Source organism: Pundamilia nyererei, unplaced genomic scaffold (genome assembly GCF_000239375.1).
Source record: "Pundamilia nyererei isolate P.nyererei 1_Seehausen unplaced genomic scaffold, PunNye1.0 scaffold00281, whole genome shotgun sequence".
NCBI lineage: Eukaryota > Metazoa > Chordata > Actinopteri > Cichliformes > Cichlidae > Pundamilia > Pundamilia nyererei.
The window spans coordinates 204,995-215,588 of NW_005187682.1; the positions used below are offsets into that span (position 1 = coordinate 204,995).

Consider the following 10,594-nt stretch of genomic DNA (forward strand, 5'->3'; position numbering starts at 1 on the left):
CACACACTCACCGGGTGCACCTCTCCGATCACCATGCTGCTGGCCATCTCTCGGGCGTCGGTGGAGTGTCCGACGTCCTCGAAGCTCTCCGTGGCGTTTCCTCCCGCCTGCTCCCTCAGCACCTCCTCTCCTCCGGGGTGCTGACACCACAAACACACACAGAGCCGTCAGTTCACCTCCTCACGCACACATTCACACTTTTAAACACACAATTTCTAACCAGTCACTCGTCAAAGTCGAGGCTAAACACAAATCCTCACATTGCTTCAGGTTCCGGTTGCGGTCGGCACGGTAACACGCTGTGACAGGCCCACGTGCACGCTCGCAGTAACACCGATGCTGGTCGCCCTCATCAAACAGAGGCGTGCGTGTCCCTCTCTGCCACGAGAAGCCGTCACAGTCGCAGAGGCTGTGAGTCAGTCACGCCGCTGCAGCTGCAGAGCCAGTTTCAGCGCTGCATGGTGCAATCAGGCTGCCCACATGCAGGCTGGGGAAACATGGCAGACATGACGCGCAGCTCGCCTCTGTCGGGGCGCCTTACAGGACCACAGCTGATGACACGCTGTAAACCTCTCTACACATGAGCTACGTTTGGGATCAGACGTCAACATCGACTGAGACTCGCCCGCGGCCTGTGATTGGACCGTCCTCCCCATCGCCTCTTTGTCTTTACCTGCGTCTCATTAATGAATGATTCACAGGTTCGCTCTGACCTGCAGTGAACCACGGCACTCGGCTCACCTCTGGACAGCTGCTATAAAACAGCTGGATCCTGAAATCGCTGCAGAGCATGTCTTTGAACTCTGAGTGAACCGGAGCAGCGAGACGAGTCGAGAGGCCTCGATCTGTTCGCTGACTGTTGGCCAACACACCCTGAACTCTGTACAAGGAGACGCCATTCATTCAGATAAGCTGTGACCAGGGAGGAGCCAAGCAGCCCGAGGGCCAGGCTGTTAGTCATAACCAAGCAAGGCAACTTTATTTGTATAGCACACTTTCAGCACAAGGCAATTCAAAGTGCTTTAGGGGCGACCGTGGCTCAGGGGGTTGGGAAGCGTACCTGTAACCGGAAGGTTGCCGGTTCGATCCCCGAGCTCTCTGTCCTGGTTGTTGTGTCCTTGGGCAAGACACTTCACCTACCGCCTACTGGTGTTGGCCAGAGGGGCCGATGGCGCGATAGGGCAGCCTCGCTTCTGTCAGTCTGCCCCAGGGCAGCTGTGGCTACAACTGTAGCTGCCTCCACCAGTGTGTGGATGTGAGAATGAATAGTGGCATTGTAAAGTACTATATAAATCCACTCCATTATTATTATTATTATTATTATTACTACATGATTAAAGTGATAAAAGAAAGCATTTGTAATAAACCAATAATCAAGAAAATCATTTGTATGAAAATTAAAACAAACAGGTAGAGAGCCATAACAGGATCAGTTACTCATAAGCAAGTCTGAATAAGTTTTAATTTTACACTTAAAAGAGCTTTGCATGCTCCTGATAGTTCCAGATGTGAGGAGCATAGAAACTAAAAGCTGCTTCTCCAGGTTTAGTTCTGGTTCTGGGGACGGTCAGTAAACGAGAGCTGGAGGACCCGACTGATCCATGACAGCAGATCTCTAATGCACTCTGGTGCTAACCCATTCAAAGATTTATAAACTAATAAAAAAGTCTATTCTGTGAGCTACAGGGAGCCAGTGTAATGACTTTAGAACTGGAGTAATGTGCTCTATTTTCTTGGTTCTAGTGAGAACACGAGCAGCAGCGTTCTGGATCAGCTGCAGTTGTCTGTTACAGTAATCAAGGCGATAAATGCCTGGATGAGTTTCTCTAGGTGATGTGTCATCAGTCCTTTAATCCTAGAAATGCTCCTCAGGTGACAGAAGGCTGACGTTGTTATTACTTTGATGTGGCCCTGGAGGTTCAGCTCTCATTATTACACCTAAAGTTCTGGCCTGGTCCGTAGTTTCTAGTTGGACCAGTTTGAGCTGATTACTGATATTTAGTCTTTTTGGGTCCAAAGAGAAGTACTTCAGTTTTGTAGCAGGCATTAGAGTGCACATTAGAGTGCACATTAGAGTGCACATTAGAGTGCACATTAGAGTGCACATTAGAGTGCACATCTGGGTCTTGTATTAAATGTTTCCCTGTATTTGTCTGACAGGTTTAGTTGATTTACAGTTTAAGATTTTCTTCACACAAAACCAAAAACAGAATTCATATTAATTGTAACAGTTTATAACCAGTTGAAGCCATTACTCATCCCTCTAATTACCCAGGGATGAGTAATGGATAATTAAAAGGAAAAACCTGTGTGTTGGGAAGCATTCATGTAACAAAGTGTTCTGCAGGTTCCCTCTGTGGTGGCCATCTTGTTTCCCCAGTGAAGAAGAGGCCTGCCTCAATTGCAGCTCTTTTATAGGCCAGTCTGTATTGAGAAGGCGTGGTCTTTAGAGTATTTGTGCATGATGTTGGCAAGAGACAATAAAACAATTACTTCAGTTAAGATAGAGTGAAGTCTGATGTTTCCCTCACCGCGGCCTCTGCGTAACACTGTGACTCACTAATCTGACCTTTGTGAAGACATTTGCTAATCAATAGACTTCTAACCACAACCCATGAAATGATGGACACAATATTCACAGATCAGTCCTTAATGATTAGCAGCAGTTAGCTTTGTAAAACTTTCAATTGCATAAATTATTGTACTTTTGCAGTATTTAAAACCAGATCCTGAGGATATGAAGCCTCCTTTGTTCTAGTCACCAACATGGACTAGCGCTAGCTAACGTTAGCTTAGTCTGCTAATCGCTAACATCAATGAACGGAGGAAACTCCCCATAAAAATAAAAAATAAATGACTTCAGGGGAGATTTTTTTTAATAAGAGAGGAAACACACTCAGGTTAGCTAGCTGGCTGTTAGGGTTTGGAAGTTAGCCACTTTTGGGCTTTTTATTGAGCCCCAGAACAAAGCGTGAGCAGGCTGATGATTGTTTTGGTTGTGAGCCGATTGTCACATTTGCCCGTAGCTTGCATGGAAGACACTGACTTCTCTGCTAACACTGGCTAACTGCTCGCTGAGCGCTGCTGAAACCTGAAACTGTGACACAAACTGGAAGTTGAGAACGTTTACTGTCAAAGTAAAAGCTCCACCGCAGTGCTGCGGCCGCCATGTTTCAAAGGGTTTGTTTGTCATGTTTCCAGATGCAGCGTCTGTTACATTACAGGTGACACAGCAGTCTGCAAGCTTAGCGACCAAAGAAATCACAAGTAAGTGGTTGGTGAATACATTTTTTCCTAGCAACCAGTAGTTTCCAGGCAGTCAATGTCTGGCCTTCAGGTCTGCCAGCACCCTCTGGCCAACCAGTTGGAGAATAATCATTTTCTCCCAGTGACCTGAGGTTGGCAGATGGTTGCAGACTGGTCCCTAGACCTTTAGTCTCTACACTGTTACATGTCCAAATCATTAACATCATGTGACTAGCTGTCATGTGACCACAAAACCTCATAAGTCTGCAGGAAGTAAAAAGAGGGACCACCCGGGGCATGCTCATTGTCTCATCATGCAAAGCAAACATGGACAGCTGTGCAGCATGTAACTGATGCTCACCTCATCAACTCCAATCAGCTCTGCTATCCAGTGCTTATATCTGCATGTAAAGGGTGTGAACACTTCCACCAGTGGATCCAGTTTCCTGGATATTTCTGATTTGGATCAAAAACTTCCTGCTGTTCATCTTTAATTGGACAATTCCACACATATGCTGACGTCTCCAGGATTAAAGTAACAATGAAAACACATCTGGTTTAGATCTGAAGTGAGTCAGAGCCAGTTATCTCTCTTTGTGTAGTCACATGTTATAAACCCAGCCCCCCCCATAGCTGCATCACTGCAGCCTGCCAATGATTCACCAGAGTCTGCAGCACAAAGCCAGAGAGCAAACTGTGGCAGAGTTCATCCAGTGAATCAGCAGAAAACTGAAGCCTGACGATATCTGAAAGCAGAGGGACGGTGTAAAGCTGAGCGGAGGTGGAGGTGAAGGGTTGTGGGGCTGACGCTTTGTGTGCAGCAGTCACATTTGCTGCATGCAAACTGAAACGATCCATGTTTACGGCCTTAGATCGCTCTGTGCTTCAGAGCAGCACGTTAAACCTGCAATAAACCTGCACACAGACGGCCAGGTACCACTTCATTATATCAACCATCACACCTTTTCTAGACCAATCAGAGGCAGTCGGACGCATTTATTCATTCATATGTTCAAAGAGGCCAAACCTGCCTGAGCCTGGTTCTGTTGGAAGTTTCTTCCTGTTAAAAGGAAGTTCTTCCTTCCCACTGTTGCCATGTGCTGCATACAGGGTCATCTCTCTAACACTACTAAACTGGTCTAAAACTTTTATTTAAATGTTGCAGGTACCCAGAGTAACTTCACCTTAACTTAATCAAAATCAGTCAGCTCAACAATCGGAACAGAAAATTCTAATAATAATAATAATGGATTGGATTTATATAGCGCTTCACAATCCCACTATTCATTCACTCTCACATCCACACACTGGTGGAGGCTACGGTTGTAGCCACAGCTGCCCTGGGGCAGACTGACAGAAGCCAGGCTGCCATATCGCGCCATCGGCCCCTCTGGCCAACACCAGTAGGCGGTAGGGTAAAGTGTCTTGCCCAAGGACACAACGACCAGGACAGAAAGCCCAGGTATCGAACCGGCAACCTTCCGGTTACAGATATGCTTCCCAACCCCCTGAGCCACAGAAACACTCAGGTCTGAGCAGCTTGAGCTGCTAATATTTGGCTTTAATGAGGAATCACTCAGGTTTGCAGGGATAGCTTTATTTCTCAGGTTTAATACGATCAATAACGTCTCAGGGGCCGAAACTCTTTCATGTGACCTTTGACAGATAAATAAGCCGCTGACATCGCTAACACCCTTTAATTAGCTTAAACACAGATATCAGGCCGACATTAGAATTTGGCTGAGCGTCGTTCGTCACAAGGATTTATTTTATATATTGATCAACTGGGAAAAAAGTCCTTTCAGGTTAATAGTTAAATGTTTAAAAATGTAAATCTGCCAAAATGTTTTAATTAAAATTTTACATACATTATTTTATTATATTTTTATTATTATGAAATATGTTTTTGTGGTTTTATTCCCATTTTTGTTCCAGTGAAACAAAGAAATCATCACTAAATGTCCCAACATCAGCAAACATTAGGTACAGACAGGCATTGGTCAGTGAAGCTGGTGTCTGGCCAGTTTAAAGGCTTTTAATCAATGCAAAGATCAATACCATCATTTATTGTCACTAAATCGTTTTTGATCAGAAATTGAAACTGTTGAAGATCAATTACATTTTTGACAATTTCCCAATAAAACACGATCAGTTTAAAAATGAAAAATCCAGGATTGACTCGTTCAGCCTGACAGTCCCACTGAACACAGACATCCAGTTTCTAATCAATAATCCTATCCATCTATGTCCAGAGTCTTTTGGTATTTCTGGGCTTCCATAGACCACAAAACCCAAACAAATCCGGTCTCCGTTGTAGCGGAGACACCTGCCCTGATTCGGATACTTCCCATCTGACCTTTGACTTATTGTTTAAGTTGGCCGGGTTCCTCTGGGGCCCTTCCTGGGACCCCTGCGATTCTGAGAAGGCTCCAGTCTGTACTGTGAAACTACAAGCTGCTAAGGATGCATCCAAAAGCGGTTTGGTTGGATTTTTCTCCCTCTCAGTTTCAGGGTGTCTAGTTTCCTCATTTCCTGTTTTGGCTGATTTCCACACACACATAATACCGCCGCACTCCCACCACCCTCACCACCCAGACACCGAGCTCACCTCCTCCAGAAACTTGGTCACATCGTAGACTTTGTTGTGGATGATGATCCACGTCGATTTGAAGGAGTTCTGCTTCTCTATCTCTGCCAGTCTGTAGTATTTCACTCCCTCGGAGCTTTTCTTCTCTTCACCCATCTGTGCGACGCTGTGCGAGCGAGTTCTGAGGGCTGAGCAGCCTGTCCGAGGTTATATAATCGCAGCGAGGGTGTCAAGACAGTGAGTCCACAAAAACACCGACATTTACCCCAGAGAGAGTCCACGCTAACTTCCAGCGCTGAGCAAACGCCAGCTGCTGAATTGACCTGAGCTCAGTGTCGCCTCCTGCTGCTGCCTCCAAAATAAAAGCCTCCTCCAGTTAGTGAAACGGACTTCTTCAGAAAGAATGGCAGTTATCAGCAAAAAGTTGAAGTATTTTATTTTCATAACCTTTACAAAATAACATTAAAGTTAAGTAACATAATGCTTCAAATGATTCCTCAAATAAGTGCCCTGATATCTATAGCTTATATATTTCATTGCAAATATGCTGGTGTACTAAACCTATGCGTTTTATTTATTTATGTCGTTATTATTATCATTATTATGCTGCATTGTGCTTTTATTATGAAATACTGCTTTGTAATTTCCGTTGTGCTCGTACTTATTACTGGTTGCTTTATGATGGTGTCTCAAAGTTCCTGACACACTGGCGGAGACCGCCCTCCCCACCGCTCTCCTAATATGCTATTGGCTTTTCCTTCCCTCCTCCAGGATAATGGTCGTCTGTGATTGGCTCTTCCCGTGCCAATCATCAGTGAGACTATGGGCGAGGACGAGGGCAAAGTTCGCCGGAGTTATCGGCTGTCAAGGAAACTCACTTCTCACGCAACGGTTCGGGTCTTCTCACGTAGCCCACGTACTGAGATTTTTTTTTTCCTAATCTGAGCGTTTCAGCGGGCAGCCGGACATCCGGTTGTAGTCGCAAATCCCATCAGACCTGCATAACTTGGTTAATGTTATGTCATAAGTTGGCATTCAGAGTAGAAAATTTAGACTGATACTGGAGCGGCTCTACGGCGGGAAAACACGCGAACCCGAACTCAAAGTTCTTCTATTAATACAACTCATCACTATGCAGCAAAAAAAAAAAGTTAAATCAGACTAAACATTAATCAGGCATCATGCTCCACTTGTTCTGTTAAGGAGTCGTTAACATGCATTTTATTAAATAGTTATTAATATGCAGCTTGTAAACATACACATATAAACGGCACCCCATCTTCAATAGAAAAGATTTATTTCACTAAACGAAGGAGAGTGAGAGTTCCTCTTCTTCTCTCACCCATCTTTGACTACTGTTAAAGAGAGCTTTGCTAACCTTATATCTTGTATTTACGCTTTTTGAAATGCTTCTTTCTAACAAAACTATTTCCAACAGAAGATAAGTTTCATTTTGGTGTAGTGTAAGCATTAGAACAAGGTTAGTGACTGAGAGATTAACTTTAAATTTAAAATTAAAACAATTCTTTAAAAAAAAGGCGCAGCTCTAAGTTAGCGTTAGCTGCTACTAGCCTATCGATAGCATTAGCTTTTATAGTTTTCAGGTCAGAGGCACAAAAATGTGACAGAGACTGATTTAAAACTTCAGCTTAATGTTTAAAAATGATTATTGTGTTTGCAGTGAGTTTGTAAGTGGTTATAAGGGTGATTTTAAGTAATTCAAGCTCAAACTATAAATATGGATCAACATTAAGCTATTATTTATTATTATTTATTTAAATTATAATTATATCCTCTTCTATTACCTTCAATTTTTTTATCCAACCGTTTTTGGAGATTATAAAATTTTCTATCTGAGCATTTTTCTTCTGTGTAGGAACTTTTGACAAGTAAATATAAATTAAAGGACTTAACAGATCATTAAGTTGACAGAACTGTCATTTCGAAACCTAAAACGTGTCTGTTTGGTCATATTTGGAGTGAGAATCAGTTACTGTCGGCTTATCTAAAGTATATTTTGTCTGGTTGTGTCTTATGAACCTCACAGAAGCTCTTTGAACTCATGTTATGACCCTTTGATGCTAACCCTGGTCATTTCCCTGTGTCAGCAGTGTGCAGGATGAGCAGCAGCCACCAGTCCCTGCATTTCCTCAGTCTTCCTGACCCAAAGCAGCTGGTCTGCGTCACCCTGACTCTGCAGGATGAGGGCGAGGAGCTGAGGAGCAAACAGATCAGGACCTGCAGGTGAACGGTGCAGAGGACAGGCCACCGTTAGTGTCACACCACAGCAAACAACCAGAGCTGAAAGTTAATTTAAACATGTGAAAGGTTCATTTATGCACATCTGATGAGGGAGGACAAGTGTGACGCAGGTGTTCAGGCACTGATGAGCCAGGAGAACCTTAAATGATGCACACGTGTAAATAACATTGAATGTGTGTTCTCACAGGGAGCTGGTTCTGCTGTTCTCTGATCTTCTCGCTGCTCCTGCTCTGGACTCCTTTGCTGATATCACAGTGGTCATAGCTGTAAGGAACACACACATGCACACACACACATGCACACACGCACACACACATGCACACACACACATGCACACGCACTCCTACACTTTTAAGCATCCACCTTTAAACCCTGATGTCAGTTTGCCATATCAAACTAACACTGAGACACGTATTGCTGTCGGTTCCCTTATGAAAGTGCACAAATGCCATTATTAAGAAAATGTTGCATCGTGTAATTTGCTGAAAAGTTATAAAATAAATTTCACTTATTTGAAGTTAAAAACACTACAATGATCCACAGTAGCTTGTGCTTTCTCTGAGCCTGAGCTCATTTAAGGTGGACTGCGGCTGATTGGTAAATCCTGGCTACTGCATTCCCCGTGTTAAAGAGGAAGCCGGCACTCCTGATGGTGTTGAGTGAGAGAGTTAAACAGGTTTGAATTTCAGTTCAAATTTGAGCCCCAAAGCACTGAAAACACGATAGACTGGGTTTATACAGTAAACACACTGCTTTCCTTCATGTGTGCTTTTGCTTCTCTGTAAAACTCACTGTTAGTTCAGCTCGAGCCAGGATGACAGAACGACAGCGTTGGGTTGGCTGGCTGACAAGTGGTAAGAAGGTCAGGCGTCCCTGGTGGACGCTGTCCAGTCCGTCTACAACCGCAGACTTTGCTTCACAAGGCAGACTGGTTATTGGTGTTTGGACCCCTCCAGGGTTGAACTGATCTTATTTCTGGATGAATTTCTTGGTGGAGGGTTCGATGGGCTCAGGATCAATGTCTCTGCTTTTTCCTTATGATGTGGTTCTGTTGGCTTCATCGAGGCTCGACCACCAGCTCGCACTGGTGTAGCTGTGGGGGAGAGGGATTGATGCAGTGATGCAGAGCTGAGTGTGAAAGCATATCTGTGGGTATACCTGCTGTTCCACGGGCACCTGTGACCACGAGCTGTGGGTTTTGGACCAAAACGGATCGCAGATATGAGCCTCTGGGCTCAGCATTAAAATGACTGTGAGGAGTTTGGCCTGTTGGGAGGGGCTCAGGGTAGACCCACGTCCTCCACACTGGAAGGGGGAGGGGGTAAGGGGACCAGGATACATCCAGGTGCCTGTTTAGTTGCTGGACATTTGGAACTTTATGAAATGAAAAGGCCATCAGACGATGTCTGAATCGTGTTCTCTCGCCAGCGTTACGTGTCACATCCGTCACATCCACTCACTGAGATTGAAGTCATGTTTTTCTCCTTTGAGTCATTCTGTGTGCTGATTGGGTCAAGAAAGGGACTTCCTGCTTTTATGTCAGAGCTCCTGATGTTGTTTCTATGTGTGAAGCTCCACCCGCTCCTCTGGTCAGCTGCGGTGCTACGATGTCGGTTAGATTGAAGTTTGACTTGATGTAGCAGAAGCAGTTTCTCAGCTCTTTTAAAAGCAGCAGTGGTTGTTTTGTTTCCTTTGGCGTGTGCGTGATGTTTTTGTGCGGGTGTAGCTTCGGGAGCTTCAGGTTTCTGACTGTTTTATAGATTTTGACTCCGTAAACTCGACAGACTGCACGAGTCGACTCTGTTAGCTGCTTTAACGCCGCACGCACATATCAGGCTCTGCACGCCACCTTAGCCCGCACACACGCTACAGGCCTTTACACACACACACACACACACACACACACAACAAAGGCACTCACTCTCAGAGCAGATAGTAATCAGTCCTGACAGATGTGATTTGTCCCTCCTGCTCGCAGTGATGAGGGCCAATCAGGAGATGTGACTGACAGATAACAGCTGCTCAGCTTCAGCCAATCAGCCCTGTTTTCTTTAACAAAATGACACAATCGAGGAAAAGTGACACCAGAGCCGAGCTGTCAGAGATGCTCTGCAGCCTCAGCCTCCCCACGTGCACATGAGTGCACATGACGTCAGCCGGTCTTCAGCCTGCCAAAGACTGTGCGATGTGCCCTTATCTCGTCCACTCACCGTTAATGATTGGACGTCGTATTCTTACCTTGTGCGTGATTATTAGCAGAGTTTCCTGTAGCACACAGGTCTGCTCGACGCTGTGACACACAGTTTACTTGTTGCTGTTTCCTGTGCAACACCCGCAGCTTTTAACAGAAGACCTCTGATGTGAAACATGTTGCAAAAGCAGCGACGGGTCGCTGTTGAGCTGGTGGATGATAAAAGCAGAAAACAGGAGAAAGTCAGTGTTGTGGTTGGAACGTGCACATCTATTAGACTGAAACGCTGAGGTTTCTGTGTGAAAGCT

General features: G+C 44.9%; 2 protein-coding genes across 2 annotated transcripts in view; one reads left to right on the forward strand and one right to left on the reverse strand.

The window, feature by feature from the left end:
- Positions 1-6,195, reverse strand: part of cyb5a (cytochrome b5 type A (microsomal)) — a 9,461-nt gene extending 3,266 nt beyond the window's left edge. The window contains exons 1-2 of the mRNA XM_013915279.1: positions 5,855-6,195; positions 6-140 (exon numbers count right to left, since the gene is read on the reverse strand). Of these exons, the coding sequence (XP_013770733.1) occupies positions 6-140; positions 5,855-5,989 (270 nt within the window). The 5' untranslated portion in view covers positions 5,990-6,195. The remainder of the gene's footprint in view (positions 1-5; positions 141-5,854) is intronic.
- Positions 6,196-6,485: 290 nt separating this feature from the next.
- LOC102192662 (uncharacterized protein C18orf63) overlaps positions 6,486-10,594 on the forward strand; it is a 7,383-nt gene continuing 3,274 nt past the window's right edge. The window contains exons 1-3 of the mRNA XM_005750632.1: positions 6,486-6,749; positions 7,942-8,077; positions 8,283-8,361. Coding sequence (XP_005750689.1) covers positions 6,656-6,749; positions 7,942-8,077; positions 8,283-8,361 — 309 coding nt within the window. The 5' untranslated portion in view covers positions 6,486-6,655. The remainder of the gene's footprint in view (positions 6,750-7,941; positions 8,078-8,282; positions 8,362-10,594) is intronic.